At 39.7% G+C, this 21,352-nt stretch overlaps 1 protein-coding gene across 1 annotated transcript in view; it reads left to right on the top strand.

Annotated features, from left to right (window-relative positions):
* Nucleotides 1-21,352, top strand: part of ADCY1 (adenylate cyclase 1) — a 424,936-nt gene that overhangs the window by 103,678 nt on the left and 299,906 nt on the right. The window contains exon 6 of the mRNA XM_070767120.1: nucleotides 14,566-14,724. Coding sequence (XP_070623221.1) covers nucleotides 14,566-14,724 — 159 coding nt within the window. The remainder of the gene's footprint in view (nucleotides 1-14,565; nucleotides 14,725-21,352) is intronic.

The following is a 21,352-nucleotide window of genomic DNA, read 5'->3' as shown; positions in this document are numbered from 1 at the left end:
CCCTCCACATCGGCAAAAAGAATCCGAACCACATATATGAACTGAATAAACAAATTCTCACAGCCAGCCCACACTCAGTAAAAGACCTTGGAATACTAATATCAAATGACCTAAGTGCTAAAGCCCACTGCAACAATATCGCCAAAAAGGCTTCCAGAGTTGTTAACCTGATCCTACATAGCTTCTGCTCTGGCAATGTCTCACTACTGACTAGAGCCTACAAAACCTATGCCAGACCCATTCTCGAATACAGCTCATCTGTCTGGAACCCACACCACATCTCAGACATCAACACTCTCGAAAACATCCAAAGGTATTTCACCAGAAGAGCCCTTCACTCCTCCACTCAAAACAGAATACCTTACGAAAATAGACTAACTATCCTGGATCTTGAAAGCTTAGAACTGCGGCGCCTAAAACATGATTTAAGTATTGCCCACAAGATCATATGCTGCAATGTCCTTCCGGTCAACGACTACTTCAGCTTCAACAGCAACAACACAAGAGCACGCAACAGATTCAAACTTAATATTAACCGCTCCAAACTTGACTGTAAAAAATATGACTTTAACAATCGAGTTGTCGAAGCATGGAACTCATTACCGGACTCAATAGTGTCAACCCCTAACCCCCAACATTTCTCCTTTAGACTATCCACGATTGACCTCTCCAAGCTCCTAAGAGGTCAGTAAGGGGCGTACATAAGTGCATTAGTGTGCCTTTCGTCCCCTGTTCAATTGTCTTTCCTTTATCTCATATATCATATATATTTTCTTCCTTTCATATATCTTCTCTATTTTTACACATTATCTTTGTATATATTACTTCATGTCTATTCTCTTTCATATGTATTGTATATTGGACAAAGAATAAAATAAAAAAATAAAATAAATAATAAATAATGGATAAGAGAGTGGATCCTCTTAAGAGACAAAAGAATATTAGCCCTGGAAAGCTTTGATTTACATCAAGCACGACACAGATTCCTGATGGCAGACAAGGACAAAAAACACTCGGTATTCAGACACCATTACATTAGAAATAGCCTATTTAATTCCTGGACTAAAATTTTAAAATCTCATTATGCACAGATGCCCAGGTGGTTCGTTCCCATAGAGGCAGAAACTTATCCAAATATCTTGCCCTCAGGTAAAGCAATAACTTATGATGACTTATTGGATGAAAAAAACCAATTAAGCTCTAAAGAGGCCCTACACTTTAAAGGTATTAAGCTGGACTGGTTACAGTATTTCCAAATCAAATCTAGATACAACAAAGACAGAACAATGCTAGGCTTTAGATCAAATCATCCTCAGTCCAGATAAACAAATAATATCAATCCTTTATAAATTTCTATTACAACATGAACTTTTCGAAGAACAGGTTAAAGGAAATATGGTTGCCTGGGCCCAAAACTTTGGTTATACAATAAATCTGTCAGAATGGGATAAAATCTGGACCCAGAACTAAGTACAGCCACTAACTTTAGAAAGAACATTTATAAGATGTTCTACCATTGGCACCTTCCTCCAGCCCGCTTATCTAAAATGTTTCCAACTACAACTCCTTTCTGCTGGAAATATAAACAAAAAACAGGGATCTACTACCACCTTTGATGGACGTGCCCCAAAAGTAGGATTGGCTAAAGATTTTAATCTTTTGGCTAAAGATTAAAAAATACCTTGAACAAATTATACAGAAACCAATTCCCTTAAAACCAGAACTATTCCTCCTAGGGATAATTAGGCAACCATTAAACAAAGATGATAGATACCTACTGGTAAACATTTTAACTACTGCAAGAATAACATTCGCCCAATTTTGGAAATTGGATCAGACCCCATCTATCCTAAATTTCATTAACAAAACTCATGAATGTGCTGAGCTGACGGAAATGACCCTCGAACTACAGGACAAAGAGGAAGAGTTCTACAAAGCATGGAATATTTGGTACACCTGGCTGGATAAAAGACAATATACAATTCCATCATGATCTTTTTTCCCTTCACCCAAACAATTATCCCACAAACCTATGAAATATTATTATGAATCAAGGATGAACATATCCAAAACCACAAAACTCAAACTTTAACCCAAGTTTAGAAACCTAAAACGTTTATCTATATTGATAGTAAAGATCTTAAAAGCTGTAGAGAAATCGGGTCAACAGATAAGTTGACACTATTTGCGACATTTAATAAACTCATAGATGAACTTATTTCTTCTTTCTTCTTCTTTTTTATTTTTAATTTTTCTTCTCTCTCTCCCCCCCCTTTCTTTTTCTTTCTTTCTCTCTCTTTAGCTTTTTCCTCTTTATTTTCTTCCCTTATGTGTGTGTATTTTGTTTTATAACCGCATACTCTAAATTGATATAAATTTGTACTAATATTTACATAATTCTTTTGCTTTCTGTATCCCCTCCCCCGTTTATCTTTAATAAAGATTATATTTCATTTTATTTTTTTTTAAACAATTTATAATAAATACAAAGAGGAAGTTGAATAACTTAATGGAGGGCACAGCATTTTTGGCAGGAGATTTCAATATGCAATTAACAAATGGGATTAGAAATAGCAGGATCTTACATTTAAATAGGCTTAATATGGTGGATCTCCACGCAGACATGCCAAATAGAGGTACTTATTATTCAGCAAGATATCATACATTTAGTTGCATTGATTATATGTTAATGAATAGGTTGGGCAATGTATAAGTTAAAAAAGTAGATATTAAAAGTATTTGATTGTCAGGTCATGCCCTATTATTGGCAGAATTGGAAATAGGTAAGGAATGTAATCAAAGAATTTGGAGATATAATGCAGTGGTAACTTCTAACGAACAAGATAAGGATAAACTGCAGACAGAATTATGTGAATATTTTAGAATTAATTATGTAAGCGATATTCAACAATCAATTGTTTGGGATGCATGTAGAGCTTATATGAGGGGACAATGCATATGTATGAAAGTAGATATAAGAAAGAGGTGAGGTAGAGAAAGGGAGAGTAAGATAAGGGAAATAGACTTGATACAAGAGCATTTGAGATTAATTAAGAGCAGGGAATGGCATATCCTATTGAAATTGAAAAGGAAACAATTGAAATTGTTTGATGAGATCCAATGGAACAAAAATCATGTATATTAGCATTGAGAGACCCTAGTGGAGTGGTTAGATATGGTAAAAAGCAACTAGAGAAAATAATGAGAAAATATTATGAGATTTTGTACAAAGAGGAGCAGGTAAATATAGGAGCCCTTAATGTTGGGAAAATAGTAAGTGAAGAAGAGAAACAATTATTGAATGCAGAAATTACACAAGATGAAATTGCTAGAGTAATTAAAGGGTTAAAATAAGCCAAAGCACCAGGCCCGGATGGGTTTACAGGAGATTTTTATAAAACCTATATGAATGAATTGTTGCTGCATTTGGGGAAATTGTTTAATAATATATTGCAAACTCGTGATATTCTACAGACATGGAAGATCTCAGAAATTGTTACCATCCTGAAGATTGATCGAGATTTAAGAGAGCCAGGGTCCTAACATCCTATCAGTTTGGCAAATCAAGATTATAAAATATTTATGAAGATATTGGCAAATAGACTTGAAAATATCTTATCAAAAATAATTGAAGAGGATCAGTATGGGTTCGTAAAGGGTAGGAAGATAAGTGAACCAATCAGAAATGTAATAAATGTGATGCATCATGCTACTGTTACTAAAAGGAAATTGGGAATTTTGAAATTAGATGTTTATAAAGCTTTTGATAAAGTTAACCACAGTTATTTATATAAATTATGTAAGGAATTAATTATGGAGGACAAATTATGTGGAAGTATAAAAGAGATTTATAAAGGGAATAAAGCATACATAAGAGTGAATGGACAAAGAACGCAGCGAATTAAAATTCAAAACGGTACCAAGCAGGATGCCCACTATCTCTAATGTTATTTGTAATAGCAATAGAGACATTAGCTAATAAGATAAGACAAGATAATACTTGGGTAGGATATAAAATAGAGGAATTAGAGACCTACGTAGGCCATACACTTTCTTATCAACTAAACTGACCAGGCACAACATTAACTTTAGGTGGCTTGTCCCAGAGGGAATGCTTGTGACCTGGCAAGATAAAAAGATGAAAATAGATTTGGTCGATAAAGCCGAAGATTTTTTTGGAAAACATTTTACTAGTGATCGGATGACCGAAACAACAAACAATAAAGAAACCAGGAATCCTACGCCAATCAGGGAACAACTAGCGGACCAGATTCCAATTAGATCGGAAGGAACACTGGCTATTGATAATTTAACTACTGGAAATAATGGCTACGCAGGCTTACCAAAAGAGACTAGAAGTACTAGGGCAACTAGACCAAAGTACAGATAACCTAAATTTGGCACAAAAAACGTCTAACAGGGGAATTGAACTATATTCAATTAACATAAATGGATTGAACGCGCCAAAAAAAAGAAATCAAATTCTAAACAAAATTGCTAAATTAAACTTAGATATCATTGCAATGCAAGAAGTACATATTAAAAACAAATTTGAACATCTTCTTAAAAGAAATAAACTTGGGAACCTGTTTTCATCTCTAGCTTTGGAAAAAAAGAGAGGTGTGATTTGTTATATTAATCCCAATATCCAAGCTAAATTGAAGTACAAAGATAGAGAAGGTAGAGTCCTAATATTAGAATTACAAAAAGAATTGGAAACAATAACCTTAATTAATATTTACGCCCCGAATGAAGGCCAAGAAAGATTTTATAAAAAATTACTTAATACCATAAAAGAATATGCCACGGACAACATCTGCTTATTAGGGGACTTTAATGGAATAATCGACAAGGAACTGGACTACAATAACGATAGAAGGAATAATCATAAGAAAAGAATATTACCCAAAGCCTTTTTTGACTTAATTAAGGAATTAAAACTTAAAGACAGTTGGAGAGACAGAAATCCTAACCTTAAAAAATTCACTTTCTATTCAGATAGGCACCAGTCTTGGTCAAGATTGGATATGGTCTGGACTACAATAGAACTTAACACCAAAATTCAATCGGTAGAGATAGAACCCAATTTTATCTCAGACCACAATGCGCTTAAAGTAACATGGAAAGGAACTAAACAATGTCCTAGATGGACGCTTCAAAAATCTATACTTAACCAGGAAAGTTTTAAACAGAAACTCCAAGTGGAAATGAAATTTTTCTTTCAAGAAAACATCAAAGAACACACCAGTCTTCAAAACGTATGGGACACAGCCAAAGCCGTAACTAGAGGAATAGCTATTTCGTATATGGCTAAAGAACATAAACTAAAAAAACAGAAATCGAATAAACTAGAAGAAGAGTATAGATTCTTAGAAGAAAACTTACAATTATATCCCCCCAAAAAAAGAATTTAAACAAAAAATGTCACAAATAAAACATGAGTTAAACTTAATAGATCAACAAAACCTAGCACAACAAATTAAAAGTAGCAATCAATATAATTTTGAAAATGTCAACAAACCTAGCAAATGGTTAGCCAATAAACTCAAAAAACAAAAAGAAAAGAAACTCATAAACTGTCTTAAGACAACAAACGGGGAAATATGCCATGACTTGGAAAGAAAAAAACAGATTGCTAGTGACTTTTATAGTAAGCTCTATGACAATCCCGAAAATACACCTAATATCGAACATGACCAAAAAATACAAGAAATTTTAGAACAGGCTAATCTTCCAAAAGTACCTCTAGAAATGAAAGATATAATAAATAAGCCAATCACTGACATAGATTTAAAAGAAGCAATCAAAGGGCAAAAAAATAACAAAGCCCCGGGCCCTGATGGTATCCCATCTGAATTCTACAAAGACCTCCCCAAAGAAATGGAAAAGGCCCTGCTTGAAACCTTAAATGAGGCCCTAGATAGAGGCATAATTCCAACATCCCGGACAGAAGTAAACCTAGCGCTAATATCGAAAAAAGATACGGACCCTACAGATATAGCTAACTACCACCCTATCTCTCTTTTAAACACCGACTACAAAATCTTTAGCTCCATTCTAGCTAGTAGAATTAAAGGATTTCTAAACCAATTCATACATTCGGATCAAAACGGCTTCCTCCCTGGGAGACAGCTAAAGAATAATATTAGAATAGTACTGGACACCCTGGAGTACTACGAAGCCCACAGTGAAAAACAAGTGGCATTAATTTTTCTTGACGCCCAGAAGGCTTTTGACAACATGTCCTGGAAATTTATATTCAAACAACTTGAATATATGGAATTTGGCCCTAAATTCATAAACGCAATAAAAGCCATATATACCGATCAATCAGCATATATCATCCTTAATGGAGATATATCGACAAAAATTTCTCTTCACAAAGGAACGAGACAAGGGTGTCCATTGTCCCCACTACTGTTTATCCTAACATTAGAAGTACTAACTAGAATTATTAGAAAAAAGGAAGATATAAAAGGGCTAAAGTGCAAAAATGAAATTTACAAGCTACAAGCTTTCCGGGACGACCTGGTATTTATTATAGAAGACCCTTTAGAATCAGGACCCAAACTACTGACCGTCCTTGAAGAATATAGCACAGTGGCAGGCCTTAAAATAAATAAAACTAAAACTCAAATCTTAACCAAAAATATGAGAGAACCGCAGAAAGAAAGAAAGTTAAGATAACAGCCAAACTTGATATCCAAATAGTAAAAAAAATCAAATACCTTGGCATTAATTTGACGATTAAAGTGTCTAGCCTAAAAGAAAACAATTACAATAAACTAATAGATAAAATACAATCTGACTTGTTGAAATGGAAAAATCTACAACTCTCCTTACTAGGGAGGATTGCGGCTATAAAACTTAACATCTTGCCTAAAATACTGTTCCTATTCCAAACAATCCCAATTCAATTGAAACAGGAATTCTTTATAAAATTGAACAAAATTACCAGTAACTTCATCTGGCAGAACAAGCGTCCTCGAATTCGCTTAAAATATCTACAAGATAGAAAAGAAGAAGGAGGTCTGGCACTCCCAATTTGGAAAGACTATTACATTGCCGCATCCCTAACTTGGATGAGAGAATGGATGAGCTTATCTAACATCAGATTACTTAGCTTAGAAGGTCACGACCTCCACTCAGGATGGCACTACTATCTTTGGGATGAGAAGTCGAGGACCCATAAATATTTTACTAACCATCTGATTAGGAAATCTTTAATAAATACCTGGAAAAAAATTAAGTCTAAACTTTACAAAGGAATCCCCACATGGTATGCCCCACTAGAAGCATATGTGCATCCTAATTTTCATTAAAAAAACAATATAATAAGGTACAAGGATATACTAAATTCTAATGGTAAAATTAGATCAAGAATAGAATTAGAAAATCTTGGTCAAAAAACGGAATGGTGGGAATACCTACAGATACAAACTAAATTCAACAAAGATAAAAGTAATCCTGGAATAATTAAAAATGCCCCGCTAGACAAACTTTGTACAGACTCCCAGGAACAATTAATTAAAAAATTATATTGTTACTTAAACTATAACGAATTGGACAATATTAACACAAAAATTAATGTAAAACAATGGAATTTGGACCTCAAAAAAGAGATCAAAGAAGAGGAATGGCAAATACTTTGGAGTAGAAATTATAAATTGACTATTGCCACATCCTACAAAGAGAATTTAGTTAAAATGTTTTACAGGTGGCATATTACCCCGATTAAATTAACAAAACTAAATAATAAACTTTCACCTTATTGTTGGAAGTGTCACCAAGAAATAGGCACCTATTTCCATTTATGGTGGCAATGCACAAAAGCTAAAATCTATTGGAATAAAATCGGAACCTGGATTGACGAAATACTTAATTTGACAATAGAAAATAACCCTGAATGTTTTCCTCTGGGCATTATTAGACAAAAACTACCTAAATCCCAAATACATCTAATTGTCCATTTAACAACAGCAGCCAGATTAACTTTTGCGCAGTGGTGGAAGAACGAGGAGATACCTCCGAATGATGCAATAATAAAAAAAAATTACATACTGCGCAGAGATGACGAAATTAACTATATTAGTAAGAAACGAAACTATGGCTACATTCAATAACTGTTGGGATCCTTTCTACAACTGGTTAGGAAAAAAGAGTGAGAATAACAAGTCATAAGATTGACACGTTGGAAATAAACACGACCAGTTACAAATCTGGTATATAGCCATTTTATATTTTAGATAGTATTAAGAGACTTTATATATATACTGATAGTATCCTTACTACTACTCCCTAAAATCTCTATAACTTGAGTAACTCAACACTTGCATCTACCAATCTAGATAAACAAACCGAACCATGGTAACGAGCTAATGAAATAGGAATCAGTTCTTGTTTTCAGTACAGCTCCCCCGGACATCCGCCAATCTTTTATCCTTTCTATTCTTTTTACGTTCTCTGTCCTTTCTATCTTTTTCCCTCCTCCTCTCTACCCCTTCCCTACCTACTTCTTTCCCTCCCTCTTTCTAGCTTTCAAGTCTGTACTTCGTTAATTGATATGTTATTTGACTGCTCTCTATTGTTACGATCTTTATTCCATGTTTTGTATACTATGTTGTATTTTGTATTATTTGTATAATAAAAATTTTTAAATTAAAAAAAAGAAAGGAAAAAAAAAGAAAAGAAATGAAATTAAACCTATTTGGAGATTATGCAATTATACTGACCCCGACGGAGATTATTAAAGGTTTAAGAAATATTTTGCAAGAGTTTAAACAGGAATTGGGGTTATTGGTCAATATGGAAAAATCAGAGATTATACGTTTAAATACAGGTCCGAGAGAGTAGATAGAAATTAGGAAAGAATCAGGGTTGAAGTTAGGACTAAAGAAAATTAAATACTTGGGAATTTGGTTATTGAGTAATCCAACGAAAATTGAGGAGGTTAATTATAGACAAATATGGAGGAAAATGTTAAAACAGATGAGGAGTTGGAACGAGAAAAGGTTAAGGAGAATGACCAAAATAAGAGCATTAAAAATGATGATAGTTCCCAAGATGATGTACCTGTTTCAGGTATTGCCAGGGGGTTTATCAGCATCAAAGTTCATGGAGTGGGGAAAAAAACTTAACTATTAGGTTGAAGAAGATAAATGACCGAGAGTAAGAAAAAAGTGGTTAATAGCTAATGAAAAAGATGTTGGATACGGAATTCCCTGTTGGAGTTGTATAGAGATGCATTTCAAATTGAAAGACTAATGGAGTTGCAATTATTTGAAAATAAATGGGTGAAATTGGAAAAAGAGATGAATGGGATAAAGAATAAAAAATTATTTTTTATAGGGTGGAATAAGAGTGATCAAGATAAATTAATAGGTTCCTTGAAAGGGACTATGGAAATTTGGAAAAAATGGCAGGGGGAAATAGGATTATATAAATCAAAACTGTCATTGTTATATGTAATAAATAGAGATAATGAAACAAATCTAAATAGGGTTATAAGAGAGTTGAAGGGAAGAGGGATAACTAAGATAGAACAGTTATATGAGAAGGCTGGAAGGTCAAGTAGAAATCATATAGAATGGTGGTTGGGTAAAGGAAAGAATAAATGCAATATGCAAATATTTGAATGAAAGGGAGAATAAAGAAGCACTATTTAGGAAGGAGATAGAGTTAGAGAAAACAATGAGAGAAAAAAGTGAGGGTACTAAGGTGCTAAGGTGCAAGCAAGTAATATATATAAGATGTTAGTGCAGTCAGATGGGTATGTGACCCAAGAATGGTGGTAGAGTACATTACAAGTAGATGTGCAAGAGATGAAAAATATAGTGGAGAATACAATGGTACCTCATGATATGAACCCCTTGCCATACGAACAATCCGAGATACGAACCCGGGGTTCGGAAATTGTTTGCCTCTTCTTCTGAACTTTTTCCGTCTTCTGAACCCTCCGGCGCCGCCGAGAAGCCCCGCCGCCCGGCTATCGCTTTTTGAAACAGCCGGGGGGCTTCTCGGCATCCTCCCGAACCCGAATGCCAAACCCGAAATTTTGCTGAACTTACGGGTTCGGCGTTCGGGAGGCTGCCGAGAAGCCCCGCCGCCCGGCTGTCGCCTTTTGGAACAGCCGGGGGGCTTCTCGGCGTTCTCCTGAATGCCGAACCCGGAAGTTCGGCAAAAGTTCGGGGTCGGCGTTCAGGTTCAGGAGGACGTTGAGAAGCCTTGCCACCCAGCTGTTAGCTTTTCAAAAGAGCTGCAGAGCTGTCGGGCCGGTCAGGAGGCTGGAAAGGAGGTGGGGAATCCCAATAGGGAATTCCATGGGTGGAGCTTTGACATCACAAAGACGTCCTTCCTGGCCGGCCGAAACGTGGACTTCTCAGCGTCCTCCCGAACCCGAACGCCAAACCCGAACTTCCGGGTCTAGTGCCACGGAGAGGTCGCAACGGCGCAATCCGGTTAAGAGCCCCGGCTGCAGCCTGGTTCCAGGCCTCAGCAAGGGACTCCACTGAACTGTGGAGCGCCTTCTGAAAGCCCTCTGGGTCCATCAGATGTCTGGGGCAGAACAACTTAATTGGTTCTGCCTCCCTGCGGGAAAGGATTGGAGCCAGGAAGTCAAGCCGTAGTAGAAAATGATCTGACCATGACAAGGCAACTCTTCTAAGCCCCTTAGTCTCAGACCATTACTCAATTGCTCAGAGGAATACCATGTCGGGTGCGTGTCCTCCCTCGTGAGTCGGACCCTGTATTATTATTGTTTTATGAATGTCATGGTGGCCATGAACTCCTGTGCCAGTCCAGAGGTTTTGCCGAGTGATGGCAGATTAAAGTCCCCCAAGACAATAAGTCTGGGGAACTCCACCAGCAACCCGGCTACCTCCTCGAGTAGCACAGGCAGGGCTTTTGACATGTAGCTGGGATTCTTGAATAGGATTTTTGCAAATGTAAAAAAAAAGCTGTAGGTTTTAGTGTAGGGGCATTGGATATGCCAGACATCTGTCAGTTGGAATTGGTTCACCATTGCATAGAAAGATTCTGGTAGGAGTTTTCTCATTTTCCCTTTGTTTTGGCCCTTTGTTTTAGTTTCTATCTATAATTGAATTAAAATCTCCAATTAGTAATAATTTTTCACGTTTTGTATCTAATTATTGTTTTATGAATGTTTACAATAATTGCAGATTTGCATCCTATAATAATTTGAGTTATGAGACATCTACCATCTTTGTCGTTGTAAATTAGTTTAGGATTGACCCACAATTTAATGTAAGTCAATACCCTCCTTTTTTTGACTGGGGCTGATCTGATGAAACATGCACCCAAGTTTGGACATTGTAGGAGATAACTTTGATCTTTTTTGATATGGTTTTATTGTAACATGTAATAGTTGGGTTATGTTTAATAAGTTTGTGGAATATGTTTTTCCTGTTCACCTGAGAGTTCAGTCCATTGATATTTACTGATATTAGTCTTGTTTCTTCAATTGGGTTTGTCTTAGGTTATTTTCCTTTTCCTTTAGTTTCCTTTCTTTTCCCCAGTTTGGGATCTTGTTGTCCAGGTCTTGTCTTCCATCATCTTCAGGTTGTTTGGTCTCTTGGATTTGGGCTATCTCTGATCTCTTGAGTCTGGGTTGCTTTTGTTAGGGTGGTTTGAGTAAAAGTTGAGGTACACCACTTAACCAGAAATATCTTAGTTTGTTTTTCAGTAATAAAGTCTATTTGAATTTGAGAATTCTTGTCAAGCAAAATCCACAAAGAAGAAAGGGCATATATGGGCATAAATCTAGGTAGATTGTTCTATTAGATGAGTGAAACAAAACTTCTGTGTATTGTATAGTTCGTAAGCTTCAGGGGAATCCAATAGTTAAATAGTTGTCACTTTTGAGAATAGTCAGTATAGGGTTACCTTTCAAGTTGGATAATCACTCTCCTTCTCTTGAAAGGAGAGATTAGAGGAAAGAAACAAAGTCTTGGGTCCGTCTGATGAGCTGGTGAGAGGAAACAAAAGGAAAAATAAGGTTTCGCTGGTAATCCTGTATTAGTCCATTTCAGATTAACGAACTCAAATCTGAGTCCTCAATATATAGTGGGAAAAATGAGTTAAAAGGCTTAAAGATTAACAAAATAGTCAAGACGGTCAAATATAATAAAGACGGTCAAATATAATATAATATAATATAATATAATATAATACAATACAATACAATACAATATAATATAATATAATATAATATAATATAATATAATATACAGTGTTCCCTCGATTTTTGCGGGGGATGCGTTCCGAGACCACCTCCGAAAGTTGAATTTCCGCGAAGTAGAGATGCGGAAGTAAATACAGTATTTTTGGCTATGAACAGTCTCCCAAGCCTTTCCTTAACACTTTAAACCCCTAAATCACAATTTCCCATTCCCTTAGCAACCATTTAGATTATTACTCACCATGTTTCTTTATTAAAGTTTATTAAAAAAAAATTTATTAAAGGTGGACGAAAGTTTGGTGATGACATATGACGTCATCGGGCAGGAAAAACCATGGTATAGGGGGGGAAACCGCAAAGTATTTTTTAATTAATATTTTTGAAAAACCGTGGTATAGACTTTTCGCGAAGTTCGAACCCGCAAAAATCGAGGGAACACTGTAATGTAATATAATATAATATAATATAATATAATAATATAATAATATAACATAACATAACATAACATAACATATATATAATAAAGTTCAAATATAATAAAGATTTTATGGGGTGAGTAGATAAAAAAGTTTTAAAAGTTGGTCTCCAGTTTGCTGAGTCACATTCCCACTTTAACCCAACTGTTTCTTCCTGTTTCTATTTTCGCGCTTCCTTTTCACTTTCCACAGAACCTTCAAGTCCTTTGCCGCAGAATCCACAACAAAATCCACACCGATTGTTCTTTCTGTTCTTACGATCCACTCACGCCAGTTTCCTTTAGAGATCTTTAATCTTAGTGATCAATGTTGTGGATCGTTCTTTCCACTCCTTCCGATCTCTCTTGATCCCGGAGTTTTGATGGCCGCCTCTTCGTCTTTGGAGTCTCTGCTCTTCTCCCTCTGGCGATACCAAACACTGCAACTGGACAACTTCTTAAATCCCTCTATTGATAACAAAATTGCTCCAACCAAGTCCTTCTTTAAAGCAAACACACCTTGTTCCGTTGTCACACTTGGCTTCCTTTCAGAAGTCGGGCTGCCATGCTTCAGGACTGACAATGATGTCGGTTTCTTCGGTCTCAGTCTGGGGTTTTCCCTTGCCCTCCAGGGGTTGCCTTTCCACCAAAGGTGCTACAGGAGTTCCCCTTCAAATCATCATCTTTCCAGGTGACGATCGCTATCTCAGCTACCAAAAAACCACCGAAATGCAGATAGCAGCCCCGGGAGATATTGGAGATGGCTCTGCTTCAGCAAGGTGTCAAACCGGAAGGCAATGTTTCTATGCCCCTTAATATCAGATCATTACTCAACTGTCCTGAGAGGAAAGCCATGTTGAGAGTCTGCCCCCTCTCATGGGTTGGGCCCTGAACTACTTGGGTCAGGTCCATGGTTGACATGGTGGCTATGAACTCCTGCACCAAACAAGAGGGTTCATCGAGCAATGGCAGATTAAAATCCCCCAAGACAATAAATCTGGGGGACTCCACCGCCAGCCCGGCTACCTCCTTGAGTAGCACAGGCAGGGCTGTTGACATGCAGCTGGGAGGCAGGTACATGAGCAACAAGTCCACTTGTACCAACCTCATAAGAAGAGACTCACACCCTGCAATCTCAGGGGCATCAAGCCTATGCAACTTGATGGTCTTGCTGACTATAATTGCCACTCCTCCCCCCCTTCCCTGGGGTCGTGGCTAGTGCCACACCTGGAACCCTGCTGGGCACATTTCGAAGAGAGGAACTCCTCCCTCTGGTTCCAGCCAGGTCTCAGTCACACACACCAGGTCTGCCTCCTCATCCAGAACTAAGTCCTGGATGAGGGGAGCTTTATTTGCAGCAGACCAGGCATTGTACAGCAACAGCTTGAGCCCAGGGTCCGGATATTGCTTGTCACCAGTTCTCCGGGTTGAGTCCATGGGTCTGGAACAAGGGACCTCTTTCAAGCAGTGGTCCCTTTTCCCCCAGGAGCGGCCTACCCCATGTCTCCCACCATATCACCCTCTCCCCAGCAAGACCGGAATATTCTGGCCCTCCACCACCCCAGAGTTAGGCACCCGCACTCCTCCTACCTCCAAGCCGTCAGACTTTGTAAGATATTGTAATTATTGTAAGTATTGACAGATATTGTAACTATTGACTGGTGTAATTATGTATGATAAGGATTGTTCTTGACTAAGCTATTTGCAAAAGTAAATAATATTTATACATTTAATATATCTGAGTATCTGAATTACTACTTGTATCTCTGGGCTATCAGCTGGATATCTGCCACCTTCACACTTCCTCTATGCATCCTTGGTAACTCATGGGTATCCCTGCCCACTCTTTAACACTTAACAAAAGGAAAAAATATAATATTTTGATAAATAATATTCTGATTTTTCTATATTTCAGATCAGTAGCTGAAGCCACTGAAGTAGATCTCAATATGAGAGTTGGTTTGCACACTGGAAGGGTTCTTTGTGGAGTTCTGGGTCTTCGAAAATGGCAGTATGATGTTTGGTCAAATGATGTGACTCTTGCTAATGTAATGGAAGCTGGAGGGTTGCCTGGGTAAGTCACAATATGCTTGCCAGTTATTTATTTATGAAGCACATGTAGTTATTGATGCAATGCTATAAAAATACAGTGAAATACTAGACAAGGTGAAATTCATAACTCTTTTTGTCTAATTTAAACCTTTGTTTTAATTGTAAATATGTAAACCAGTGGCAAAATGTCCTTCTGATTCTAGTTCTTCATTAGATTTGAGGATAGGATCACCAAAACAAAAAGATATTATTTTTGCATATTATCACAAGCTCCATTTTGCCACCATTTTTTTCTTTTAAAAAAAATTCATGAAGGCATCTTTGTAGAAAACCATGTAATAAATGGAATATTTATGAAAACCTTTTATTCCAAATTCTAACAAAATGGTAATGGAAATCAACATTTACTTTAATTTTATCATACCATAGGTAACTGCGCGATCCAAATCTTAATTCATGACCTTCTAAATCTAGTAATCTCTTATTCTGAAGTTTCACCCAATCTTTTAGCTAGATCAGACCAAAAAACAAGCATTGAAATACAATTTCAAATCTGGTAAACCCAAACCCCCTCTTTCCTTAAATCTTACAGTAGTTTATATCTGATTCTTGATTATATAAGCTTAAAAATATCCATCTACCATTGTTTAATGGATTATCAGTTGTATGTATTGGTAATGTCTGAAACAAACAAACAAACAAACAAACAAACAAAAACTTTGAAAAGATATTTATCTTAATTACAGAAATTTTACCCAATAATGATAAATGCAGTTTATTCAATCTAAATACAGTGATCCCTCGATTAGCGCGGGGGTTACGTTCCAAGACCTCCCGCGCTAATCGATTTCCGCGTTATAGTGGTGCGGAAGTAAAAAACACCATCTGCGCATGCGCGCCATTTTTTTCATGGCCGCACATGCGCAGATGGTGGAGTTTGCGTGTGGGCGGCGGGGAAGACCAAGGGAAGGTTCCTTCGGCCGCCCAACAGCTGATCTGCTCCGCAGCGTGGAAGCAGCGAGGAGCCGAAGATGGGGTTTCCCCGTTGCCCAGGCAAAGGGGAAACCCCATCTTCGGCTCCTCGCTGCTGCCGCGCTGCGGAGCGGATCAGGTGTTGGGCGGCTGAAGGAACCTTCCCTTGGTCTTCCCGCCGCCCAGGCAAAGGGGAAACCCCAAGATCGCTTGCCGCTTGCCGTATTGCAGCTTGGAGCCTTGCTTCACCTCCTTTGCTGCAATACGGCAAGCGGCAAGCGGCAAGCGATCTTGGGGTTTCCCCTTTGCCTGGGCGGCGCTGGGGCCATGCGGAGCCGCTCATCTAGGGGGGCGTGGACCGGCAAGGTGCCCTCCGCTCTCTCTCTTTCTCTCCCTGTTACCGGTGTGGTAGAAGAGAGAGAAAGAGAGAGAAAGGAGGGCGACTTGCCAGTCCACGCCCCCCTGGATGAGCGGCCCCGCATGGCCCCAGCGCCGGACTCCGCCGTTGCCTCCGCCCTTGTTCGGCTCTGCAGCTGAGAGGCCACGTCCACCCCCTCCTTGGTGTCCCCGGCACCCAGCGTCCCCACGCCGCCTCCACCTCCCGGTAATGCGCCCGACCTCTGCCTCTCTCTTTCTCTCTCATATACCACGCCGGCAACAGGGAGAGAAAGAGAGAGAGAAATGATAGAAAAAAGTGGAGAAAAAAAGAGAAATAAGAAAATGATTGAAGCAGAGAATGACAGGAAAGAAAGAGAAAGAGACAGAGAAGTGACTCTTGGTGATGACGTATGACGTCATCGGGTGGGAAAAACCGTGGTATAGCAAAAAAACCGTGGAGTATTTTTTAATTAATATTTTTTGAAAAACCGTGTTGTAGCGTTTCACACTAATTGAGACCGTGCTAATCGAGGGATCACTGTAAGTCCTTTTTAAAATCATTCCAGCATATAATTATTTTGAAAATAGTTTTGTCCTTTTATATTTCAAATATTTCACATTTTTCTCAAGTCTAAAATCAGACTTTTTAGTCAACATATCACAATTAGTGTTGGGCGAACCCATCGAAGTTTCGGTTCAGCAGGTTCAGCTGAACTTTGCAGCGGAGTTCGGGTAAGTTCGCCGTACCCGAACCCCAACACTTCTGGCCCCGCCCTCCCATCTTCCGCCAAAGCAGCCTGCAGCCTCCTGCAGCCACCTGTCTCCTTTTATTTCTTACGGAAAAGGCTTGGACACCGCAGCCGCCCCTTTTCCATAAGAAATAAAAGGAGACAGGCAGCCGCGGGCTGCCCTGGGCAATGGGTGCAACGGGGGGGAGAGCCACTCTGCCTCCGAGCCCAAAATTTCCCCGCCTCGGGAATGGCGCTACAAGTAAAAGGAGGTGGTGAATCCCATTTGCTTGCCGCCCAGGCTGGGTTCCAGGGGCAGGGCTTTGATGTCACAGAGACTCCTTCCTGGCCCGTGGCTTTATTTCCTCAACTACTCTGTTTTGGCCCCAGCCAGGAAGAAGTCTCCATGATGTCAAAGCCCCGCCCCCGGAATCCCATTGTGGGCGGCAAGCAAATGGGATTCCCTGCCTCCTTTTACTTGCAGCGCCATTCCCAAGGTGGGATAATTTTGGGCTCGTAGGCGGCGTGGCTCTCCCCCCCCTGTTGCACTCCAAAGAGCGCCAGGGTAAGCTAAGGACCCGTCAGCTTGCTTGGTGATGTGGCCGATTCCATTGGGAGGAGGAGGCGCTGCTCTGGCTTCAGTTCCTGCGCGCCTTTCTCCTTCCCCTTTCCCCGTCGAGGAGTGATGGAGGAAGGCATGCAGCAGGTAAAAAAAGAGGGGAGGACGATGCCCATCACCTGCCAGCCTTCCTTCCCTGTGTGATCTCTCTCCCACACACACACCACACACCTACACACAAACTCACATGCACCCTCTCTCACACACAACTTTCTCTCTCACACACACACACTTTCACACACATATTTACACAACGCTCTCTCTCTCTCTCACACACACACACACACACACACCTTTGAAAGCCACCAGCTGGAACACCCCCCCCCCCATCTGTGGGAAATCCACACCTCCCCTCCCTCTTTGTGCTCCAATCGTCTGGATTTCCTCCGCCCTTTTAAAGCCCTCCTCTCCCATCTCCCACCTCCTTCCTAGCCTCCTGACTGGCCGACAGCTCCCCGGCGTTCGCCTTCCTCCGCCGCCACCAGTGCCCGACTCCTCCTCCTCTTCTCAGAAGATGACAGCGTGGAGGCTGGGAGAGTGGGGGGGATTCCCCTTCTCCTGCCGCTTCCCCCCTCTCCTTTCCAAAGAGCGCCGGGGTGGACTTCAACTCCCAGAGTTCCTCAGCCAGCTTTGCTGAGTCAGAGCCCTCCCCACCTCCACCTCCCGCCCACCACCGTGGTGTTCGATTGAACGGCGAACCTGAACACAGACTTTTTTAAAAGTCTGGGTTTGGATTCGGTATGCCGAACACCGCAAAGTTCTGCATGGACCCAAACTATGCAAGTTTGGTTCACCCAACATTAATCACATCTTGTGAGATCGTAGTCTTAAAAAGAATTATTTCCTTTAAAAAAAAAATTAAAACCCACTAAAACCCCAAATTAATTTCCTAATCAAATATTCTATATTATTTTTTGAGTCCTTGCAAGATTCTAACAGAATCATCAGCAGACTCGTTGCTTTATAAATTCTTTCTTGATACCTGTTATTTTCTCATTTGTCTGAAATCTCTGTTCAAAGTTCCCAATCCCAAAATAAACAACTAAGGAGACAAGGGACATATTTTTCTTTTATGCTTTTGAATTTCACATGATTTAGTTAAATCATCATTGACAATAATTTTTACTTGCTGTGACTTATAAAAGCATCCTAAACAGTCATTAAATTTGTCTCCCTATACCTAGATTTTCAAAATATTGAATTTTTTATAGTCCTTTGCAATTGTGTCCTTTTGCAAAATAGATTCATTTAATCCCCATTTGTAACTGAAACTCTTTTTTTCTAAATACCAAATGTGTTTTGATCAGAAAAAGACTTAGAATTTTATTTGCAATATTTTTAGAAGTGCTCATCATATCAATCTTTGAAAAGTATTTATATCTTTTTGAAAAAAGTATATTCTCTAGCAAAGCCATTTCTTTGCCTCCACAAATCTATTTATGCTGTTGTCCATCATCTCACAAAAAAAAAAAGCCTTTGGTAATTTACCCTGGGATAATTTTATCCCTTTGATAGATGTTCTATCCAAAATTGGGGGACTCACTACATTCCAATTCCCCAGCATAATCCATTTTTTTAATGGAAAGGGCAGTCATCAATCCATAAGATATTTGAAAATTTTACTTTTATCATCATTTTGTACAAATGATATTCAACTACAATTGATTTTATTAAATTCCATTTCCAGTACTACAAACTACCATATTCATCTAATAAAAGTAACTTAGGTTTAATTGGGGTTGTTATGTCTGCACAGTTAAATGAAAGAATGAATCTGATTGGTTCCCGCCAGTGTTCTCTCTAAATTTTTTTTGGGGTGGGCAGAAAAGTATAGTGTCTGAGCGACAGTCCCTTCGGGACTGGGCGACACAGAAATAATAATAAAATTTCCCTCTCGGCTTCTGGGCAGGTTTGGAAAACTCTGAGTTGATGATGATTTTTAAGTGAGCGATTGCTCACTGCTCAGCTTAGAGGGAACTATGGTTCCCGCGCATCAAGCAGACAGAAGCCGCCAAAAACAAACAGCTGTCTCTGTTTGCCTACACTTTTAAAAGGATATAAATAGGGCAGTGGTTAGACTGTTGCCATTTTTGGCTTTTAGAATTGGTGGGTGCCTGATTCCTGTTACAGTTCTTGCTCAAATAAACCAGTTGAACTACAACAGACTCGGTGTCGTTCCTGACTTAACGACAAAGGTGAGTGAATCTCCGCACGAACCAGCTCAACATGCAGTACTCAATGGCTCAAGCGCCCAAATTTTTCACCACGAGCAAATAACCTGGACAACCTACGTGTCCAAATTTAGAATCTTCATTGAAGCGAGCAACCTTCACAATGTGTCCGACAATAGAAAAAGGGCCATTTTTCTAAACTTGCAGCTCCGCTATTTACAGCCTCACCCAGACTCTAGCTGACCCAGAGTCAGTGGAAATCATCACGTGGTCTACACTACAAGTGAAACTATCCAACCATTTTCAACCGACTACCTCGCATGTGTCAGTCGAAATCAATTCGTCCATATGAAACAAGCCGAAGGGGAATCTACCAATGACTTTGCTACGCGCCTTCGCGCTGTGTTAACAAAATGTAAGTTCGAAGACCCTGAGGCCAGACTTGTCGATAGACTCATCTTCAGCATGAGGAACATCACATTACAGAAGAAATTCCTCATTGAAGAGGACGGGACCCTGCAAGACATCCTGAAAGTCGCTAAAGCTGCAGAAGTCTCAGATGCTTCCGCGGTGGAGATCAAGCACTCCGCTTCAACTGTAAACTGCATCCCCGACAACATTGACTGGTCCTCCGAAGTTCCAGACAACAGACAAGACGAACCTACTATCGATGTGGACACATACCTCCAAATTCACTGCTCTGAGGGCGCCAGCTAGTGAGATCCCTGCCGCATCCTCAAATGCACAGGATGCAAAGGAAACCACCCCCACTCAGAGATTTGACCTGCCACCGCTGCCAAAAGAGAGGCCACATCGCAGAAGCCTGCCACTCCATTCTCCACTGTGATTTCCACTCTGCACCCCAGTCGTCACGACCACCTGCAACCTCCAGGAACTTCAAACTAACTTATAACTGCAGAAGTTTCAAGCCTCCAATGGTCAACCAGAGAGATGAGCATAGAGGTAACTATCCCCTCTCCATTAACTATAACTCTTCACTGACTGAGGGGAAACTATTTACATCCTTGTACATTAAAAACTTACCCTGCAAAATGGAGCAGGACACTGGGTCCAAGCATTTCATCATGCCCTGGCATAAATGTAGACTTTACATGCTGCACGTTCAAAAGACCCAGCTACAAACCTGGAACTCGGGGTTAACTGACTTTCAGGGTAAATGTATTCCTGTATTGGGGTATGTGCTGGTACCGGTCAGGTTCAAAATGTTCAAGTGTTTCTTACCCCTCATTGTAGTTGATGGGCCAAAGTATCCATTGCTCGCCACGAATGGTTAAATCCCTTTGGTATAGAGGTAACAGGGTTACACTTCATTACTACATGTGAGCCCAAGGGACTAATGGAGGAATTTGCTGAAGTTTTTGCTGAAGGTCTGGGAGAGTATAAAGGCACCACTATATCTTTTAATGCAAACCCTGCTGTTGCCCCAATCCACCTTAAGCCATGAAGAGTTCCCATTCCCCTCCTACCCAAGGTGGACACCCAGCTAGATAAGCTGATCACCCAGGGATCCTATCCCCACTGGCCATGCTAGGTGGGAGACTCCAATCATCACGCCCCTTAAACCAGATGGCTCCATCAAAGTTTGTGCAGATTACAAGGCAACTTTAAACAAAGCCCTTCAACATAATGCTTACCCTATCCCTGTCATCCAACACCTCTTGCACACCCTAGGCAGCAGTTCTTTTTTGGCCAACCTCGACCTTGCGTACGAACAATTGCCTGTTGACCCTCAGACCACTGAAGCCCAGACTATAGTCACAC

This window comes from Erythrolamprus reginae, chromosome Z (assembly GCF_031021105.1).
Source record: "Erythrolamprus reginae isolate rEryReg1 chromosome Z, rEryReg1.hap1, whole genome shotgun sequence".
Classification (NCBI taxonomy): Eukaryota; Metazoa; Chordata; class Lepidosauria; order Squamata; family Dipsadidae; genus Erythrolamprus; species Erythrolamprus reginae.
The sequence above is the reverse complement of the archived record's forward strand: the minus strand, read 5'-3'. Positions and strand labels throughout refer to the sequence as shown.